The sequence below is a fragment of the Bos mutus genome, chromosome 3 (assembly GCF_027580195.1).
Source record: "Bos mutus isolate GX-2022 chromosome 3, NWIPB_WYAK_1.1, whole genome shotgun sequence".
Lineage (NCBI taxonomy): Eukaryota > Metazoa > Chordata > Mammalia > Artiodactyla > Bovidae > Bos > Bos mutus.
The window spans coordinates 47,874,100-47,896,805 of record NC_091619.1 but is presented as its reverse complement, the minus strand read 5'-3'; the positions used below and the strand labels follow the sequence as shown (position 1 = coordinate 47,896,805).

Here is a 22,706-nt window from a genome sequence, read left to right as displayed (position 1 = left end):
GCTGAGAAACCCTTCAGTTCAGTTCAGCCGCTCAGTCATGTCCGACTCTTTGCGACCCCAAGGACTGCAGCACGCCAGGCCTCCCTGTCCATCACCAACTCCCGGAGTTTACTCAAACTCATGCCCATTGAGTTGGTGATGCCATTGAATCATCCCATCCTCTGTCGTTCCCCTCTCCTTCCACCTTCAATCTTTCCCAGCATCAGGGTCTTTTCAAATGAATCAGCTCTTCACACCAGGTGGCCAAAGTATTGGAGTTTCAGCTTCAGCATCAGTCCTTCCAATGAATATTCAGGACTGATTTCAAACCCTAGACACGTGGAATTGGAGGAGACACGTGCTCTGTCCACAGGGCCATTGTCAAGGGGTAGACGACCCTTCCTGGTGTTTCTGTCACGTCAGCTATGGCTCTAGGTTCAGGGTATGCACTTGGACTAACACTTACGGGGCTGTCTGGGGCAAGAAAATCTTCAAGTGGGGAAAGTGGAAGGTCTATTGCCTGGGCTTGCAGTCTCATGCCCTGATCAGCCCAGTCACATTCTTTCCACTCCACTCAAACCCACTGGAAGCAGAAATTTCTTTATAAGGAGGCATAAAGGATTCCTAACCATTACAGTGACCCTGGGGCAAGTGATTGACCCTCTCTGGGTCTGCATTTTCCACATATGCCTCTTAGGATTGTTGTGGGGGTGACTTGGAATAAAGAATGTAAAGTACTTAGCTGCCAACTTAAAAAAAAAAAAAAAAGCTTGTCCTAATTGCATTAATATTATTCTTACCCTTTCTAGGGAATTCCCACTCACCTTCTCTGCCTGCTTCCAGGGCCAACCTTCAGTCTCAAGCTGGCCACTGCTCCAGTTCTGGAGGCACCAGCCAGAGAAGATGGCAGAGGGTCCAGATATTTAAGAAATCATTTCAACATGCAGTTCATTTCAGTTCCAGTTGCTCAGTTGTGTCAGACTCAAATATTTGGGCTGCATGAAAATGCTTATCTCTACATCCTATCTTTGCCAGGAGCCTGGTTGATTGCTTATCTCTTAGTTCTTCTTTAACTTTAACCATCAAATGTCCCTGCTCCTTCCAGGTTCTAATACTACAGTGCCTCATCTGCTCTGTCCCCAAATCCTCCCTTCCCCAGGCAGCCAAGAGGTTCCCTTGAGTGCTTGACAGCCACCCTTCATGTTCAGGTCGTGACTTTCTTTGTATATGCCGCCTCCAGATTGATGTTCTGCTAATTTCCTCTTGAAAGGGGATGGGCCAGCCACAGGCCTGCCCATGCAGCTGGGGCCAGCTTCGGGGAACCAACCCTGAAGTTCTATCACACGGACACCTCCCTCACCACCATGGAGCGTGCTGACAGTTGTACCACCAGGGAATCCAGTGTCACCCAAAGCCTTAAGGAGGACCTGACTGCAATAGTCCCTTTATCTTCAGTGGATATATTCCAAGACCCCCAAGGGGATGCAGATAGTACCAAACCCTATATATATATATACTGTGTTTTTTTCCCTATACATACATACCTATGATGAGGTTTAATTTATAAACTAGGCAGAGTAAGAGAATATCTGAATTGCCAGCATCATTGGTCTTGCACTTTGGGGCCTTTATTAAATCAAATAAGGCTTACTTGCACATAAACACTGTAATACTCTGACAGTCAATCTGAAAAAAGCCAGGGAGTAAGTGACTAATGGGCAGGATACCTGGATAAAGGGATGGTTTCCATCCCAGGCAGGTAAGTGCAAGAGTTCATCATGCTACTCAGAAAGGCACACAGTTTAAAACCTATGAGTTATTTACTTCTGGAATTTTCCACTTACATTTTCAGACTGGATGACCTCAGGTAGCTGAAACCATGGACTGGGGACACTACCCCAGGAGAGAGCAGTGGTTCTGAGAGGGGCTGCTCTATTTTCTTCTTGCTTTCTTTCCTTTTCAATGACTTATCTTCCAAACCCAGATTCCTTTTTTTTCTTCACCTGGGGCTCCAACTTGGTAGTTCATCTCCAAATCATCTCTTTGTATACAGCATCATACTATATCCTCTGACCTCCAGCAACACAACTCCCAACACACACACACACACACACACACACACACACACACACATTCACAGAGTCTCTTGAGAGTAGAGAGCTACAGATACTGCTTTTATCACACTCCCCATCATACCTAGCTGGGCACAGAGATGTAAGCCCTCCAAGTCATCTCTATGTGACACCCAGTACTAGAGCCTGACATGGAATCAGGGCTTTGGTGAATGTCTATGGAGTAATAGGAGACACCCAGTAAATAACTGTTGTCTTGACCTGAGAGTCAGGACCCTATCTGACTATTGAACTCTTCGTTATTCTTTAACTCCCTCACCTGACCTTACATACAAACATCTACAAACATCTCGCTTGGGAAAAGGGACAAAACAAGGGGAACTGGGAGCAACTTTGCCCTGGCCCAGATTCTCACACAGGTGCCTGGGCTGCCGTGGCCCCAGGGAGAAGGTGCATGAAAGAGCGTGCTGGTTCAGCACACCTGAGAAAGGGTGGGGGCCACCCTGTAGGGAGATGTGGGGCCAGAATGTAAGCAGTGGCCGATACCAGACAGCAGGATTCCCGAGGGAGAAATGTGAACTGGGGGGCCCTGAGGAAAAGAAAATAAATGTAGTTTAAAATGTTGTTCTTCTTGTTCTCTTCCCTGGGAAGATTAGAGGCTGGGGGAAGGGGCTGCTGAGGCCCATGGAGCTCAGAAGGCTGGGATGGGGGTGGGGAGACCAGGAAAATGCGTGCGTGAGGCTCAGAGGGCAATGTTTAAAGATGACTGAGAGACTGCAGAGCTTGCTCGGGGGTAAGAGGGGAGGGGGCTTCACGGCTAGTGTTTTTTTTTACCATTAATCCTCCTCTGTGGAGAATGCAGTACTACAGGTTTGCTAGGAAAGGAAAATGCCCTAGGTCACTGTTGGCATACTTTCCCAGGTGACTGGGGAACTGACAGGCAAAAGTACACACCAGTGACAGCCGCCCATCTCGCTTTCAGAGGCTTAACCCTCCACTGCAGCCTGGGGCTGAGGATTCAGTGCTCACAGCCAGCAAGGTCCTGGGAGCCCAGGGACAGACTCTGAAACTATCTTCACTACTGACTGTGGACTTTAGTGCTCGGCCAGAAGTTCCTTCAGACACCCTGTCCTTTTTGTTGGGGATGGTCTGTTTTCCCCTCTCATGGCCACCAAGGACAGGGGTTCTGCAGAGTCCATGTTCTCAGCCCCCAAATTCCTTTGGACAGTCTCAGCTGGCCTCCTCTAACGCTGTTTTCCCAGACCCCCCCGAAGCCAGTCTCATGAGGGGAATGTTCCCCCACAGCCCGAAGGCTGACACAAGAAGCACCTGTATGGCAATTCGAAACTAGCATTGTGTTGGCTTGTAAGCAGTGATTTCGGTCCTCATATAAAGGCTTGAAAGACCACAGAGACACTGTGGTTTGAAATGACTTCCTTTTTGCTTCCTTCCAGCCAGACCATCTGACAATGAGAAAATGCAGTGAAACGTGCACTGATGAACAGGGTGGATAGTCATTCCAGGCGTTGGGCAAGCCCATGTTCTCATCTGCTGTTCAACCTTGGGAAAAACTGCTGCCTTGTCGGTGCTTCTCCCCCTTATTTCCCTCATATTAAAATGCCAACTGTGCCCAGACCCTGCAAGGCCCTGTGGTTCTTTCAACCCTTACTCTTAGTAAACTCCTGAGCAGCAAAGAAGGTCGTGTTTGTAATCTAGTTTTACGACATAACGTGTATGCATTACTGATTTCAGAAGCAGTAGAATGTAATGAAGGAATCTTAACCGTCATCTGATCAGACTCCTGTGCTTTATTTTTCCAATAGGGAGAGAAGGGAGAAGGTGGCCCAGTGGCAGGAGGATTGGGTTCTCTTTGGACCTACTCACCTATGCTCTTTGGCCCTCTGCTTCCCTCCAGCAGCCCCCACAGGGTGCGGACCTGGGCCTTCCACTTCTGCCCAGGGATCCCTCGGGGGAGGGCACTGGTCTAATGACTCTGTCACCAGGCACCAGCACACGGCCTGGCTTGCATGGGTGAGGAGCCCTGGGCGACTGTTTCGTACCATTCTCCCTAGCCAGAAGCTGTCCGATCCAGCCCCTTCTGTCTCCTTGGACATCACCTTCCTCACCCTTGTCATCCTGCAAGGTCGTCCTCATGGTCAGTTCATCTCCATTCAAAGAGCTGACATTTCCCAGCAGCCACAAACCACTTCCTTTACAGCCTCTGAGCCCATCCCTGAACAAACTTCCCCACCCGGGCAGCCTTTTCTCCACCCCCACAACCACACTGACCCCTGGGGTCCTGGCCAGCCTGCTGCCTTCCAGCTGTTCATTTACCCCTGAAAAGGGGGTGTGGTCCACCTGGTGCCCAGGCTGTTTCCATAGCCAGTAACTCCAACCACCTACAGAGGAGCCTATGGCGGACGCGAAAACCGCACGGCATCCACTTGTGCTCTGAAAAGAGATGTCCGAGATTTTCTGGTTTTGGGTTTTGCTTGTTTCTAGTTCTTGCCCTGGAGAGGGGGGCATGGGAGAGGGAGCTCCTTCCTGCTCTGTCCTCAAGCTTCTGGATTCCAGGGGGCTCTCCCACCCCCGCAACCTCTGTGTCCATCCAGCCTGCTTTCCTTTGCCTTCCCGTCGCCTAACCTTCACCTCTGCTCCACTTCAACCTCCATGGCCATGCCTGGGGGCTTGTTCTCATCTGTCCTGCATGCCTTTGAAATCCTGAATCCACATATTTCACATTCTGAGCACAGCTGTCAATCTTTCTATCCTGTTGTTTTCTCAGTCTGTAACCAGCGTCATGGAACCCTCTGAGGCCTCCATTCTTTTGCCTCTCCATTTCCCTTGGGCAATTCCAGTCCTTCTGGCTTCTCCTTCATCCATATGCAGCCTGGACCCTATCTGTGTAGTCCAATCACTCCCCTCAACCCCCTGACCTCCTGGACCTTCCCTGGCACCTCCCTACCAGCCCCCAATCCTACTTCCCCCAACTTTGCACCTGCTCTGCCTCAGGGCCTGGGACGCTGAATATTACCAGAATAAAAAGAAGGACTATACATATTTATGTCGTGATAAACACATGCTCTGGGCTTCCGGTGGCTCCGTGGTAAAGAATCCACCTGCGAATGCAGGAAATGTGGGTTTGATCCCTGGGTAGGGAATATCCCCTGGAGGAGGAAATGGCAACCTACTCCAGTGTTCTTGCCTGGGAAATCCCATGGACAGAGGAGCCTGGTAGGCTACAGTCTATGGGGTCACAAAGAGTCAGACATGACTTAGCGACTAAACAACAGAAATAACAACAACCAACATGTGCACTGATCTTCCTGGCTCTTTACTGCTACTTGGCATTGCTTCTGCACAGTCCTGGGTAGCTCACTCTCTAGGACTCTGTGAATATGGTCCACATCTTTTCCAGGCTCCATGAACTCTTTCCCCTTCACCTGGCCTCAGACTTTCCAGAGCACATATCTTTCCACATTCTCCTATCTCGCGACTTACCTGGGATGAGATCTTTCTTGCCCTCCTTCCTAACTTTCTACCTTCAGGCCTGGTAAAAAGAGGAGTTCTTACCAAGGTAAGCCTCCTCCTGTCTCTAGATCCCTTCCTACACCCTCTGGTATCTTTTCCAACCAAATCTAATTCCTTTCTGTATTTTCAGTTTGTCTGGTGGAGGAGGCAAACGAGAAGCAAGTGATACTTAAGAACACTGAAGCCCACCTCACCTGCAATCCTCTCGGGGTGCATCTGGAGGGTGTTCATGAGCTGGGACAAGGTGCGGAGTTCTCTCCAAACCTGACCAAGGTGCTGGCTCTCTGGTGCATCCATGAGGAGTTCTTGAAAATCTCTATACACCCTTGCCAAGCTGTAAGAATGAGCCTCATCATTAAAGACATAGCTGTCATTTTCATCATTATTATAATACATTGTGTAATTTTTTAAGATACCACCTGCTTGACCCTGCTGCATATACCTACATTATATATCCTCTCAATATTGCCAAGACAAAAGGAGATATTTTTACTTCCTTATACATATAAGATAACGGGGGCTCTGAGCAATTTGTTGTCAAAAGTCTTCCAACTTTGTCAGGGCTGGGTCACTTCTCAACTCTTTTCACTATGTGTTTCCTCCTCCAAGAAGTCTTAGGATGATAATAGGAGATATTAGTAGGGGCTCTTTTCAGCCAGTATCCACTTCTCTGAGACCTGCCCTTCCAGCCATTCATATGCTCAGGTTCTAACAGCCATACTTAATCTACAAAGCCCTCCTTGCATGCATGAACACAGACACCTCTGCCAAGGCTGATTGGACAAGGGAAATAAAGCTGGGGAAACAAATTTGTTCCCAGGAATTTGAATGGTACTCACAGATGCTCTTCTGATTGCCCAAGCCCAGGCATCGTGAACTGGGCAACTAGCACCAGCCGAGGCATTGAGAAGCAGGGCAGAGTGCTCAGTGGAGAGAGGCAGATGGAGTAGAACCCCAGACGGTGGTGGAGAGGCTGGACCTTGTAGGCCCAGACAGGAGGGAGCAGCTCCTGGTGGTTCTTCTGTTCTTGTCCCCCTCCCAGAGAACTGCTTGCTGCTCTTGGCTTTTTAAGAAGGTCTAGTGTCCAAATCATGTCTTTCCTTCTGAGGTTTAAACTTGTTTAAATGTGTTTCTGTGCCTTGCAAGCAAATGAATTTTGAGTAAGCCAACATCTCACGCATACTATGTGCATGAAACATGAAACTCAGATTTCCTGGCTCAGATGCTGAACACAGCTAGAGTCCAAAGCTGCTTCCCCTCCCCAGTTCCACTTCTCAACCTGTGGACCCTCAGAACCAGTCCCACCAAAGCTCCACGGAGCTGCCGCTGAAGCACCTCCAAAGCGCCCCTGATCCCATGACGTGACTCATGGGGTCTCTCTGGATAGGCAAGTGTTTCTTCTTAGGCACCTCGAGAAGGCTCAAGCTGAAAGTACAGATTGTAAATTAAGATGTTTGCGGCCAGGGGAGCCCAGCTAAAATGCTGTCTTCCAGGAAGATGGGTGTTCTGTGTTCCCTCTTCTGTCTTCCAATAAACCAGGGGTTAGCAAACATGTTATAGGCTTGTGGACCAGGCAGTCTCTGTCACAACTACTCTTGCCTTTGTACGGCAAAAGCAGTCACAGTTTGTTCCCAGTGGGGAAGGTTACCTCTGAGTATTAAGTGGAATTACCAAATGTTCTTTTTCTTTTTGTCAAAATGCAGTTTTGCCCTGGTGGAATTATATCCAAATCTCCTCTAAGGAAAGAACTGGAGCAACCCAATATCTCAGTTTCCATCTGACTTGATGTTTATACAAGTAGGTGAAGCCTGCACTCCAACAAGCCCTTGTTGGTGACCCTTGGGCATAAGCATCACAAACTGCAGCTGGAGGTCAGCCCAGTGGCTGAAGGACAACCGTGTCCTCATTCCTGCTGCTGCTGCTGCTAAGTGCTTCAGTCGTGTCCGACTCTGTGCAACCCCATAGACGGCAGCCCACCAGGCTCCCCCGTCCCTGGGATTCTCCAGGCAAGAACACTGGAGCCTCTGTCTATAGAACATGCTACATCAAGTCCCCCTATCTACTTCAAGGGAATTCCAAATATAGACTATCTTATGGAATTTGACTTGAAATTCAATCCCAGACCAGAGGTTATTAACCTGGAGTCCACAAATGCCCTGAAATCATATGCACGGTGTATGTTCTGTGGGTATGTGCGTCCTCATTTTCCTTGGGAAGGGGACCATCAGTTTTCATCAGCTTCTGGGAATGGTCTTCAGCCCTACAAGTTAAGAACTACTGCTCTCAAGCAACATTCTAAGATCTGGCCAACCAAGAGAACTAACGACATTTATGACAGAGGATTTGGAAATTGTCTCTTTTTCTTCCAAGAAGCAAATTTCACCTTGTAAACTTGGTTTCATTCACCCTCAAAAGGTCCCCTGACAATTTTCTTAGCTTTTAGATGTCCAAGAAGACTTTTAAAAGAACAGAGATCATTCAGAGTTGATCCAGGGTGGAGAGTGACATAAGGAATCAGAAGGGGAATGGAGTGTTTCTCATGCAGTGACTCCGCTTGAGCAGATGGATGAGCTGGAGGCAGTAGACACATTTCAGCAGGGTGCTGGCATCAGACTCCTAGTCATATCTTTGGGATATAAGGACCAAGAAATTCTGTCATCTGGCCGAAGTTTGTAGCCTTTTCCTCAAGTGCCCTGACAGCTGATACAGAATGTTCCAGAGTGGAAACATGCCCTGCTCCTTTGAATTTAAGGTTTCCACAAGCCACGAGACCACTTATTCAGCAGCACATGCTCTGTGTGCACATACACGAACTCCGAGGCAAGAGGAGAATAAAGGGTGTACGGTGGGAATCCCAGCACTTACATGGAGTTGTTATAGTTTGACACAATTCCAGGAGATTCTCCTGCAGTGGGACTTTGAAAACAAGGATTGTTCACATTGCAGAAAATTCCCTGGAGCCATGGCAACATTCCTGCTGAGGGCATCGCCTTGTTGGGAAAATGGCCTTTAAGAAAGGAAAGGAAGACAAGGAGTTAGACCTTGACACTAAGAAGGATGCAGGTCCTAGGAGCTAGAGCCTCTGCAGGATGGACCCTGGTCCTTCTGGTGCTTTCCTTCATGTACCAACGTTTAAGAAGCAGAAGCATCTAATGTACGCCTGGCCCTGTGCTGGGTGCTGGAGACAGGGTCTCTTCTCTCAAGCTTCCAGGGTAGTGGTGGGATGGAAACATACCTAACAGAGGCATGGATGGACCTGTGAAGGGCGAACAGAGGAGGAGCACACTGTGTTGTGGGGAGATGGAAGGGGTGGAGCGATGTTACAGCGAGAAGCCTCCATGCGTTGCTGATGTTTAAGGAGGAGAAGAGGTTTGTCTATTCCTTCCACAACTGTGTATTGAGCATCTACCCCCAAGCATTAAAGAGGGAGCACAGGTTATAGGCTCCTTGAGGGGTCAGGTACACAAGCAAGGGTTTAATGGGCAGAAGGCTGTCCATATTCAGAATATGGGGCCTGAAACTCACTAACAAGAGGATGGAAAACCAGAACAGGGGACTGAACGGCTGGTATGACTCCTGAGGATCCCACACCGGCTGCCAAGAGCCCAGAAGAAGTCATCCCAGCAAGAAACCAGGCAAAAGCTTTCTCTGAGGAGCATAGTATAAGAGAGGCACATATACCCTCACCCTCGGTCCCAGGACACCTCTGGGGTCCAAGAAATACTACATTATTAATACACTATTTTCTGTCCCTTCTTATTTATTTAAATTGGAGGCTAATTACTTAACAATATTGTAGTGGTTTTTGCCATACATTGACATGGATCAGCCATGGGTGTACATGTGTTCCCCATCCTGAACCCGCCACCCACCTTCCTCCCCATCCCATCCCTCTGGGTCATCCCAGTGCACCAGCCCTGAGCACCCTGTCTCATGCATCAAACCTGGACTGGTGATATCCCTTATTTTTTCTTTAGCACCATGCCTAATATATTTCTAAACTATCTTCAAAATATAGGGCTGGCCAAAAAATTTGTTTGGGTTTATCTACATCTTAACTGAATGAACTTTTTGGCCAACCCAATATTTCAAAGAACTCATCTATAATCTGCTCCCTTTAAAAGTACAAAGAGTTTAGGTGTAGAAAAAACCAACCAAACAAAAAATAATTACACAATTCTTTAGTAACCACATGTATTTGTGTAGAATGTGCAGGATTTAAAAGTTAGTTTGCATAATGTGTTTTCTGCATTCTAGGCCTGAAATGATGATAAGCAGATCAGATCCTGGCACCCCCCCAGTCCCCAGACCCTTTCTTAAACAAAGTGATAGGGACCTCCAGGCATGCCAAGGCTCCCCCTACCCCAGCTCTGTTATGCTTACATTCATGTTTGCTGTAGAGGGGGTTGACATTCCTTAACCAGATCAAGACCAGAAATAAAGATAAAGGCCACACGAGTTCCACCACAAAGCGAATCTGGAAAAACAAAACACAAAGTGAGAAAGACCAGTGATACTAAGTGACTACAGGAAACATACCCCGAGCAGACACACTTCATTTCCATGTCTGTCTCTGCAACAGGACTCTGGTTGTGGCATATTTAAAGGGCTTCCTTTTTAGACCTTACCTTCCATACTGCCTCTACTCTGATATATTGGACCCCCAAGACTTGGTGTCATCTGGGTTCCAGTCTGCCTCTATTTTATTGGGTTGGCTAAAAGGTTCATTCGGGTTTTCCTGTAAGATGATATGGACAAATCCAATTGATTATTTTGGCCAACCCAATTGAAAACTTTGTTAGCACAGTACGTTCATCAAAAATCATCAGGATAAGTGCTTCAGTGCTTTTTGGATGTTGCTGTGCACGTGAATGCAAATTCTGATTCTCTAAGGCCCTATCAGATCTCACATGTCTAACAAGCTCCCAGGTAATGCTGATGCCGCAGGTAGTAAAGGTCTCCTGATAACCTCTCCTTCTGCAGATGAGGAAACAGGGGCCCAGGAAGGGCAGGTGACTGGTGCAGTATCTCATGGGCAGTGACGGCATTGGAGCCAAAATCCAGCCTCCTGTCTCCAGGCCCAGAGCTCTGCCCCTCCTCACTGCCCTGTTTTCTTATGGTGCCACTGGACTTCGCATGTGTGGTCACTGAATGAATGAATGAAGGTGCAAATCCTTCCATGAAATACTGTGATTCACAGTAAAGTCAAACCCAGAAATCTAAATTTACCAACATTTTTCTTCAACAATTTCTTGTTGCTTAAATAAACAAAGAAGGGCACACTGCCATGAGATTTTACAATACTGGAAGGAGTTATCAGTATCAACATATGACTGAACGTCGGTATTTAATTTAGGTTCAATTTAGAGTTTAAGGACTCTTGACTCCAAAGAAGAACCCGTTGGTTGCTGCAGCCCACACTCCAAGGCATAGCATGTCAGGGTGTGGTTGGAGGTGTGGGATTATTGGTATTGAGAGATATGTATTGGGGAATGTAATAGTTCTTCCACCCAACCCCCATTCAGAAACGCATTAAAACTAAAGCAGAATTTAAGCAGATGGCTGAAAATAGAAATGTAAGCCTATATAGATCAGCTAGGGGTTATTCATGTGGCTTTAAATTTAACCCTTTATTGTTCCTTCCAAAGAAATGTACTTAAATTCTCAGCAGAATGGTGGACACCATATCAGGTGCTCAATAAACCTTTGTTCCTTTTCTATGGGTTAGGACTAATGTACTTAAATTCTCAGGAGAATGGCAGACAACATCAGTTCAGTTCAGTTCAGTTCAGCCGTTCAGTCGTGTCCGACTCTTCGAGACCCCATGAATCGCAGCACTCCAGGCCTTCCTGTCCATCACCAACTCCTGGAGTTTACTCAAACTCATGTCCATGGAGTCGGTGATGCCATCCAGCCATCTCATCCTCTGTTGTCCCCTTCTCCTCCTGCCCCCAATCCCTCCCAGCATCAGAGTTTTTTCCAATGAGTCAACTCTTCGCATGAGGTGGCCAAAGTACTGGAGTTTCAGCTTTAGCATCATTCCTTCCAAAGAAATCCCAGGGCTGATCTCCTTCAGAATGGACTGGTTGGATCTCCTTGCAGTCCAAGGGACTCTCAAGAGTCTTCTCCAACACCACAGTTCAAAAGCATCAATTCTTCAGTGCTCAGCTTTCTTCACAGTCCAACTCTCACATCCATACATGACCACTGGAAAAACCATAGCCTTGACTAGACGGACCTTTGTTGGCAAAGTAATGTCTCTGCTTTTGAATATGCTATCTAGGTTGGTCATAACTTTCCTTCCAAGGAGTGAGCGTCTTTTAATTTCATGGCTGCAATCACCATCTGCAGTAGACAACATAGCATATGCTCAATAAATCTTTGTTCCTTCTCTGTTGGTTAGGTCTGCTGGCAAACAGATTATTACAAATCATAACATAAGTCAATGAGAGAAAAAAGACAATACATTGAAGAAAAGAAAAAAAATGTTTAGGATAGGTGGTGATTATGCTGTTGTAACATTTGCAAAACCTTTTATCCAAAATATGTCTAGGGATGATGTATTAGAAGACAAACTCACACAAACATTATGGGAAGAAGAAAGAATAGTAGATTTTTCCTTAAACCACTCGTTTTTAAGACTTCTCCTATACATTCTCCCCACAAATGGCAAAACACCAATATCAGACAAGTCCCATCCAGTATTAAAAGGACTGGCTCCGAGCACGCTTGATAGTCATAAAAATGTTGGCAGTTCCCCCAGGCCATGCAAATCAAGGGTGGAGGGGTAAAAACTGTCCACAGTTACCCTGTTTCACTGTTAAGGATGCACCCATTCTTGCTGGTCACTAGAGCTCTTCCCATGGCACTCATCGTCATTACTCCTTCATGCAGGTGGACCGCTCCCTGGCTATAAGCTTCCTGAGGGCAGGGACCATGTCTGTCCTTGTCACTACACCCAATACAGGGCCAAGTTTATAAAAAATGTCCAGTAAATATTGGCGGAATGAATGAATCTTTGTCAAGACTGGTCTAGGAGGCTCCTCTGGAAAGTTGGAGGTGACTCAGTGGCTCAGGTAAACAACAGTTTGCAAATTGAACAAACTGCTTCCCTCATGGACAGTACGCTGGCTTCACAGCTTCCATCCCAAATTTCCCCATCCCACCCACTCTCCAACCAGTCCCCATCACTTGGTAAGGTTGGAGAGCAAGTTCTGCAAGATAGTAATGTGAGTGATAGGTGCAAACTATGAAACCAAAACTTTTTCCTGGTGTCCTCACCAAGGAAATGAGACAACCAGTCCAAATTCTACATCTTTGATTCTTCCTTAAGACAACTGCTTGCAGCATTGGCTGTCTATCGTCTACTAAGTCAGCCACCTTCCATGTAGCAATGCCTACCTGGGAATAGGCTGGTATATGAAACATTGCTGCTGATTTGGGAATGGGGAGACCTAGGTTAGGAATCACTTTGGAGCTTGTTTTATCTCCAAGTCTCAGTTTTCTCATCTGTGAAATCAGCCTATTCTATCCTATAGCTTATACTGAGGGTTAAAAGTGTGTCAACAGCAGAGGTTCTTAGCTGACTTTTCTGTCTACTAGCTGTACAACCTCGGGTAACCCATTCGATCTCTCCATGCCTTGGGGTCTCATCTGTAAAATGGGAGTGCTATCAGGACCTACCTCTCAGAGCAGTTGTGAGAATGAAGTGAGTTCAGTTTGTAAAACACCTGAAGCAGAGTCTGGCACATAGAAACATACTATGGACATGAGACGTTTATTACTGACCCTCACTTCCCACAAGGGTCACAGGGACATTATAAGTGACAGCACATTGTAAAGTCTGAACAGCAAGGAGCTATAATTTAAATTATCTGCAAGGTCCTAGGTCTGCCCTCCACTCACATTCACGTTTCCTCCTTTTTCTTCCTTTCTGGAGTCAAAACTACTCAGTTTTCAGTTTGGAAGCATGGGGCTTTCTGAGAAAACTAACCACACACTGTCCCCTACTCCATGGAGGATCTTGGGCCAGGGGAGGGTCAGCCAGCCTGGTCTACCTGTCCTGTGGATAAAATTCCCAAACCCAGGCTAGTGGATCTCATCCCTCTTTGTCATGTAAGTCACACATTCTCTTACCCACTTACTCACTCACACTTGTAGTTTTGAAATATCTGGTCTTTGCAAGTCCACCTATCCGGGGAGGCCAGTTCAGAACTTTACTTTCCTCCTTCACCCTTTGCTGAGGGTAAGGACTAGTACAGCTTTGCCCAGGTTTTCCTCTTTACCACATTTCTGAATTAGGGCCTCTATTTTCCACCTAAAGTCCCTGCCTCTCAAATGATCACCTTCATCAACTTAGGTCTGCGGTTCTCACATGGCTGAATGCAGGAATCTGTAGGGAGCTCGGGCCATGCCCCACATCAATTACACCAGGGTGTCTGGCCATGGGACATCAGTTTGGTATTTTTTGTTTGTTTGTTTTTTAACACTTCTCAGGTAGTTCCAGTGTGTGGCTGGGACTGAGACCCACTGGCCCAAGTAGTAGTTGGTAATCTTTGAAAAGCAGTTTTGGAGAAGTCAGTGTTACTGTTCAACTCTGCGAGTATTTGTTTAGATAGGGCTGCATTTCACACTTCACTTCCTGCACAAAGACCACCAGCAATTCTTTTCTAGCCTTTCTAGCCTGACAAGTCCCCACAACAACCTCGTCCCCTCCCCCAGAACTGTATGTGTAGCCCCCATCCCAGAGCGGCATCTTTGTCCCTGATGCTCAACTGTGCACAGGCATACCCTAGGGAGAAATTCCACAGTATAATTAAACACATGTTTTCGGAGTAGCTCTCCCTCCCCACACCCCTCGTCTTTAAACATGTCTGTAACTAATTAAGCCCAGCCGAAGCTCAGAAGGGGCTGGTGGAAATTTTTTTCAAAACTGGTATTTCCTTGTTCTCTTTTTTTTTTTTTTTTTTTTTTGCCCCCTCCTCCCCCTTTACCACTCAATCTACTTAGGGGAGGAGGGGGTCACAGGGAAGGGCAGAGTCATGCTTGTTGTTTGAAACCTTGGTCAGCTAGGTTTTCTTCCCTCCTACTCTGTTTTCAATTTGAAAGCGGGTGGCCAAGGATCCAAACAGCTGCATGATTTCCCCTTTTGCACTGAGAGCCCAGACAGGATTGTCATCCTGAATGAATATGCCCCAAGACCTGAGGAGGTTTGGAACTAGCTGCCCAGCCTTCCCTCACCTGCCAGGTTCTCCTCACCTAATTCTGGCCCCTAGGTCAAAGGTCATGGATATACCAGATGCCCAGGTCTGGGGCCTACTCTCACAAATCCTCGTGTGCGCCTGCTAAGTCGCTAAGTCATGTCTGACTCTCTGCAACCCCGTGGACTGTAGCCCATCAGGCTCCTCTGTCCATGGAATTTCCCAGGAGAGAATGCTGGAGTGGGATGCCATTTCCTTCTTCAGGGGATCTTATGGACCTGGGGATCAAACCTGCGTTTCCTGCATTGGCAAGTGAGTTCTTTACCACCAAGCCACCTGGGAAGCTCCATGAATTCTCAGGTTTCCCCAAATATCCTGCCCTGATATGGAAGCTGGGACCAGAGAGATGACACCAAGGGGCCCTAGACTGTGGGCTCTAAGGGGCAAGAGACACACCTAATATGTCTTTATAAACTCACTCAACACAGTGCCTGCCTCATCGAAAATATGAGCAAGTGTGTACTTGCTAGGGAACAGAGGGAGAACTCTTATCACTAGAAATGCATACTCTGGGGAATGAACTCCTTGAGGAGTTTGCTCTTATCCCTGCCGACCCCATTCTCTCTTCTGAGCTCCCAGAGCTCATCTTCATCTCCTGCCCCATGCCGCCTTCCTCTCCACTACTGCACATGTTTTGCTGCTCAGTCATTGTGCGCAGATACCCGCTCCCACCCCGGCTCTGAGTTCCATGAGGACAGGGGCTATCTAATGCGCGGATAACTAGGCCACAGAAAGTGGAAGTGTTAGTCACTCAGCCACGTCCAGCTCTTTGCGACTCCATGGACTGTAGCCTGCAGGCTCCTCTGTCCATGGAATTCTCCAGGCAAGAATACTGGAGTGGATTGCCATTCCCTTTTCCAGGTGACCTTCCCAACCCAGGGATTGATCTTAGGTCTCCTGCATTGCAAGTAGATTCTTTACCATCTCAGCCACCAGGGAAGCCCCTAGGTCACAGATAGTGACCATAAAACCCACTTTCCCAGGTCTGTTATCACTTTACACTCGTTGTTCTGGTATACTCATCACTAGTGCCTCCTTTCACTTTTAAAGCTACCCTGGATTGGATGATAAACTAGATGGTCACCCTATCTTTGTTGTCTTCCTGACCAGCTTACTACACAGGGCTTGCTACCTGGGGGCAGTGTGGGGTCACTGGCGTGTCTGCCTGTCCTGGAGCCCTGGGTCCAGCCCCACCAGTCACTAACCTCCAAAGACTCAATAACGTCATTGATGCCCATGGTGGATAATAGTGGAGGCTGGTTCACAGAATTGAGATGAGGGTTAAATGAAGTGATATTTAGTGCCATGCCAGACATTCAGTAATACTTGATAAATGTCAACAGAGGAAGGAAAAACAAAGGGATGGGGGTGGGGGAAGCAAAGATCTGAAGACTTTCCTTTTATGACCTTAAGGGATAAAGAGAGGAGGAAGGGGGAAATCTGGTATCTGGTTTTTGCTCTTGCTCTGCCCACAATAGTAAACATCCAAAACCATGAAAGTCTGAGAAATTAAAAACCTAGGAGCTGGGTTATGGGCTGGGTGAGTTTTTTCTTTTTCCTTTCTTTCTTATAGTCATCATTTTGTGGAGGCAGAAGCTTCCAAAAAGTTTACAGAAGGGGCCACAGATCCCTATCAGAGCTCTTGGGGGCTGTGGGGATATCTCCATCATACCCAGACATCCTGGAAATTCCTGGAATGTAGCAGTGGAGAAGCTAGCTGGAGGCACACCAGACAAAGACTTCAATCTCCATCATCCCAATGGCACCAAATGATTGTCAGGCCTGACTATGTGCACCCTGGGAGATTCCCCCAGCCAAGGTCCTCAGCCTGAAAGGCCCTGTCTCACCACAGAGGCGCTGGCAATGCTGCCTCCAGGAAGCACACTGGGGAGAAGATAGAATCCCTGAACAGAGACCACCCACCAGCACCAGGGAAAGCAAGCAGAAACCATGAGGGCCTCTGAGCCAAAAGGGTTTTGAAGATAGGGTTTTTGAAAATAGGGTTTTTCTCTGTAACAGCAACACACTTGCCACAGGAATGGAATCATTTCAGGCCAGCAGCTATTGTCCCTGGGTGCATTTTTAGAGGACCATGAAGAGCACACTGAGAGTAAAACTGAGTGAAAATCTAGGCTAAACATCATGTAGGCAGAGACCGTGATTGTCTTGTTACTGTGTGCCCAGCACCTGGCCAAGTGCCTGGCTATTACTGTTGTTGTTTAGTCACTAAGTCGTGTTTGACTCTTTGCGACCCTGTGGACTGCAGCACGCCAGACTTCCCAGTCCTTCACTATTCAGGCCCACTGAGTCGGTGATGCCATCCAGCCATCTCATCCTCTGTCGCCCCCTTCTCCTGCCCTCAATCTTTCCCAGCATCAGGGTCTTTTCCAATGAGTCGATTATTAAGTATTTGTTAACTGAAGGAGCAAATGAATAAATGAATGAATTTAATAACGAGTCTGCTTCAGTTTTTGCCTATTTGCATTCTACGAAGGAAGCTCCTGGAAATAGAGATTAAGTTTCTGATTACTTTTAGTATAGCGTTCTTGGGGTAACATATAACTTCAGTGCTAGTTTGAAAATCACACCAGCTTTGACAAAGGAAAGCAGCCTGAGGATAGTGGTGTCTCCCAGTAGGAAGGGGTCCTAACTTGGCTTCCCCTACAGTCTCCCTAAATCCTGTCCAAGACACACAAATGGGAAGAATCATCTGTCCACTGGTTGACTGTGGCCCTTGCTGCTCCCTTTCATGCCAGTTATTAACCTATCGTCTCTCAGCTCCAAACCCTCTTGCTAGCCAGGGCTTCCTCCTCTTGGGTCTGAGCCTGAGACTGGGCTCAGAGACCTCAGCAGTGGCCTCGTTGTGTCCCTTCCTCACAGATCTGCATTTCGGCTCTGCTGACATCACCTCTGTGTTTCTAAGACTTAGCAATCCCACTTTCTCCCTGGTTCTCTCAGGTGTAGGGGTGGTAATTGTATCCTGCAATTGCTGCCTCCATGTCACCTGGAGCTCTTTTACATCCTCAGGTACCAGCTTGCTGCTGCTGCTAAGTCACTTCAGTCGTGTCCGACTCTGTGCGACCCCATAGACGGCAGCCCACCACGCTCCCCGTCCGTGGGATTCTCCAGGCAAGAACACTGGAGTGGGTTGCCATTTCCTTCTCCAACGTGTGAAAGTGAAAAGTGAAAGCGAAGTCACTCAGTCGTGTCAGACTCTTCTCGACCCTATGGACTGCAGCCTACTAGGCTCCTCCATCCATGGGATTCTCCAGGCAAGAGTACTGGAGTGGGTTGCTATTGCCTTCTCCTAGGTACCAACTTGGTTACCAGCTAATGCCTCCTTCCATTAGAGTCCCTCTGACTGGACTGTGACTGAGATACTCATCAGGGGTCCTCAGATATTACATCTGTTGGCCCCCTTCCTTCTCCAACCTCCTTTCCAATACCCATGAAAACCCTGTCCTGACCACAAAAACCCACACGGAATCGAGGCTTGGAACAGATCTGTTGTCTTCCTCCCCATAGCCCATCTTCCTCCCCGTCTCCTCCTACCTCGCCTGGCTCTCTCTCAGTCCTATCCACTCAGTCCTCCCCCGCTTCTTCTTCTCTTGGCTCCTTTAGTCACCCAGCATTTCCATGCCCCTGAGGCCGCAGCAATGTGCATTATCTATAGTTACGTATTCACTCTGTATCGTTTCCCAGAAAAAATTGACAGAGGCCAGATGGATTTACATGTACACCCTTGGGGTCCTCTGATCTCTTGTGGCTGTTGGCTGTTCTTCTCAGGGAATATTTGGCCTGTGTTCCTTTTTCTTGCTCTTGGTCTCAAAACATACTTCAGTTTCTCTCAGCCAGACTAGAAATGAGTCCAGGGTAGAATCTGTGCCTTTTAAGTCCCTGGTCCAGCCCAGTACATGTGTGCTCACTGGAAGGCTCAGTAAACATCTGTGGTGCTGATAAGATATTATAGCTCATCGAATCTGACACCATCAAGATACGTTGTTACCTTTTTTAATGGGTTGTTGTTTTTGCACACTAAGAAAAGAACGCATCACTTGATTGTGAGCTGTAGTTCAATTTCAGAAATGTGAAAAAACAGTGTGCCGTTTAGAACCAATGAAATATAGTATCATTGGTTTGGGAAGCTCTTGGAAACTGTAGTTTTCCTTTGAGCCTGATTTTTAGGACTTTGGACTCTTTCCGCCACACAGTATGAATGCACAAGGGAATGCCGACAGAGACGGAGGCTTAAAAACCAGGGGCGGGGAGGGATGGGCAGGCAATGGGTTCATGTGCAGGACAGGCAAAAGCACACTTCACAGTACGGCCACGCTGGGCTGTGGATGGAGGGCAGCTACCTCAGGACAGAGAAGCACATCTTCCTGGGAAGGACCCTCGTCAGAGCGGCACATTGAGGAGCCAGACATTACTTGCTGCTTCGGTGACAAATAGCAACTAACCCATCGGCTTCTCACCCTCCCTGCTCCCACCCCACCCATTCTCTCCATTGTCTATTTGCTCCACACCTCCTCAGTCCAAGACCACAGAGTCTCCTCTCTTACCTTTTGCCTTTTCCGCAGGGTCCAGTTCTTCCACAGCAGAAGCTTGATCTGTCTGGCAAAGCCCATGCTGGTGATCACGGAAGATCGGAGATCACTCCCAGCCCTCTGTCTGTGACAGGGGCTCACAGGCAGCAATGGACATAAATGGTGCCCAGAGCACCTCCAGCTTAGGCTGCTGTGTCCTTCACGGGGTGATTAAAGGCTACTTTCTTCAGAGCATAATCCCTTTTAATTACACATAAGCCCTTCATGGAGGAAAGCAGGCTGACACTCTGTTGGCTTCTTTTTGGGAACACATGAGTGACGGAGCACTAAGTGAATCGAGGTGGGGGCATTTCATGGGAAACCAAGACCCTCAGGCTCCCTGTCCATCAAAGGGGTTCCTAGAGTTCCTGAAGGGGATATGCCTTTGGGAATCTGACCTTTCAGTTTGGGACAGAATCTCTCCCCATAAATATAGGGTGGGCTGTGTCCTCTGAAATAGCTTGCCCTGAGCAAGCACCCAAGGACTGACGACTACTTTAAAGCCCAGTCAGATCACTTGCCAGATCTGAAGTCATCTCTCCTTTTAAAAAACCTTTATCTTGCTCTGTAGTGACTTTATGTCAGCTATTTGTAGGCATCTCTGAGTTTAGTGGATGGTAAAGAGTTTTTTTCTCCTGTGCTGAAATTGATCAGCTAGTCATGGCTACCTGGAGCTGTGGTGGAAAAGTTGCTGGAAACCTCCATGCTCAGCAGAACAGACTGTGATTGGCCAGTCATGTCTGACACAGTCTAGGCTTGAGAAGAAATAGTGGGTGGATAAGCTACTATATTCCAGCTCACGGTGGATGGACTCGTCATTTGCAGGTGGATCCATGATCCCAAACATCTCAAACAGAAGCCTTTCTGCTGCTTCACCACTGGGAACTTTTAGTCTCCACCATTTCAAATCTTAGTAGTTACTTTTTTTTTTTTTAAAGACTCTAGACCCTTGAGACCTTGATAGGGTGGAGGGAGAGTCATAGAGTAGGAATGGCTGCTGACTTCATGGAATTAATGATCTGGTTGTAGATATGAGACATGAACTTGGATAAGTTAAGGAGTGTGATGGAATCCATGAGCACAAACAGGCTGTGTACGGTAGGGTTTCCAAGAGGAAGAGAATGGTTTCTGGTTTGTTGTTCAGTAGCTAAGTCCTGTCTGACTGTTTGTAACCCCATGGACTGCAGCACTCCAGACTTCATTGTCCTTCACTGTCTCCCAGAGCTTGCTCAGACTCATGTCCATTGAGTTGATGATGTCCTCCAACTGTCATCCTGTGTTGTCCCCTTCTCCTCCTGCCCTCAATCTTTCCTAGCATTGGGGCCTTTTCCAATGAGTCAGCTTTTTGCATCAGGTGGCCAAAGTATTGGGGCTTCAGTTTCAGCATCAGTCCTTCCAATGAATATTCAGGGTTGATTTCCTTTTAGGATTGACTGGTTTGATCTCCTTGCTATCCAAGGGACTCTCAAGAGTCTTCCCCTGCACCACAATACAAAAGCATCAATTCTTTGGTTTCTGCTTAGGATATCAAATAAGTTTGTTGAAAGTGGTGGCGTTAAAGTTAGGCTTTGATGCATTACAAAATAACATTTTATTTTTATGGTTTACAGACCACTTTTGCATACGTCATTTCATTATATCCTCACTATAATTTTGTATGGTAGGTGTTTACAAGACAAGGAACAAGAAGTCTAGTTAAATTAAATACTGTGCTTAGGGTCACACATGACAATGCCGGATTTCTGAACATCTCATTTAAACCCCATGCAAAGCCAGAGAGGCAGGAATAGCTTAATCCTGCCCAGGAAAACCAGAAGTACAACAGACTGAAGTGGAGGATATGGGTGGAGAAATGCTGAAAGAAGCAACTAGAAAGGAAACTTGACCGACAAATTGATGATTACCTTTGACTCGACTGAGGTTTCCTGGGCCCCCAAGAAGTGATCGCTCAGTGGTCCACAGGTGCAAGGCACACCCAAACAGAAGGGGGCGCTGTGCAGAGTCATTACGACATTGCTGCATGCTACGGAGTATGGGTTTAATCATGCAGGAAGCTATTGGAGATTTTAATCCAGTGGCTGCCAAGAGGGGTAAATTCACTCTGGCAGTAGGGAGGGAGTGGTGGGGGAAATAGAAGGCCTGAGCCAAGGCAGCAGGTAATAGGGGAGGGACTGGACTGACAAAAGGAAGACGGCACAGACGGCTGGGTGGCTAACTGGAAGTGGGTGAGGAAGAGGAGGGAGAAGTCAGTTAGAGTAACTAAAGTTCAGGGCTTGGCTGGCTGTATAGTGAAGTTGGTGTTGCCCGTAACTGGGAGGAGAATGCCAGAGGAGGGCCTAGGGAAGTAGGAGGAAGCGGGAGAGAAGATGGGCTCAGATTTGACATATTGACTTTGAGGTCCCTATGACCTCCCTATCTGACTGGAGGTATTCAGCAGGCCGTTCTGAGATGGAGACATAGATTTGGGACTCATCAGCATATAAACAGAAGATTAAGCCCTGGGAGTGATTAAGTAGATTCCCCAGGGAGGATAAACTTGGAGAGCGTGTGGAATTGCTGTGGGGAGCTACAGCTGGTGAAAAAATATGTCTCTTTTCAAATTCCCAAAGGGAAGAAGTTGTAGTCATCAGATATCTGCTATGTAAATTGTGTCTTGTCACAGTATACAAATATTCTGTTTTTCATTGAGTTACACCAGAAAATTTTAAACTTTGAGCACTTTGCTAAACTCAACTGACGATACTGCAGTGGCTTTATTCCCATGTAACTGATGTTCTTGTCTACACAGATATTTGTTGATGTTGATACTATTTTTATTGTGGCAAAATATATGTAATATAAAATCTACCATTTTAACCATTTTTAAGTGTATAGGTCAGTAGTGCCAGGTACATTTATATTGTTGTCCAACCATTACCACTGTACACTTACAGAAGTTTTTCATCCTACCAAACTGAAATTCTGTCCTCATTAAACAATAACACTATTTCCTCCTCCCCTGCCGAGGCCCATTCTATTTTCTGTGTTTATGAATTTCACTACTATAGGTACCCACATAAGTAAAAATTAGTGTTTGTCCTTTGTGTCTGGCTTATTTTACTTAGCATAATCTTTAAGGTTCATCCATATTGTAGCATTATGTTAGAATTTCTTCCCTTCTCAAGGCAAAATAATATTTCATTGCTCTTTGATCCACAGTAATTTGTGCTGTTTCCACATTTTGGCTATTGTGAATAATGTTGCTATGAACAATATCTGTTCAAGTCTCTGCCTTCAGT

The 22,706-nt window shown here is 46.9% G+C and overlaps 1 protein-coding gene across 3 annotated transcripts in view; it reads right to left on the bottom strand.

Annotated features, from left to right (window-relative positions):
• The window catches only part of ABCA4 (ATP binding cassette subfamily A member 4), a 144,102-nt gene extending 124,632 nt beyond the window's left edge, over positions 1-19,470 (bottom strand). For all 3 annotated transcript variants that reach the window (XM_005894702.2, XM_014477908.2, XM_070367652.1), the window contains exons 1-4: positions 19,405-19,470; positions 9,966-10,059; positions 8,448-8,589; positions 5,777-5,916 (exon numbers count right to left, since the gene is read on the bottom strand). In XM_005894702.2, the coding sequence (XP_005894764.2) occupies positions 5,777-5,916; positions 8,448-8,589; positions 9,966-10,059; positions 19,405-19,470 (442 nt within the window). The remainder of the gene's footprint in view (positions 1-5,776; positions 5,917-8,447; positions 8,590-9,965; positions 10,060-19,404) is intronic.
• Between the last annotated feature and the right edge of the window lie 3,236 nt (positions 19,471-22,706).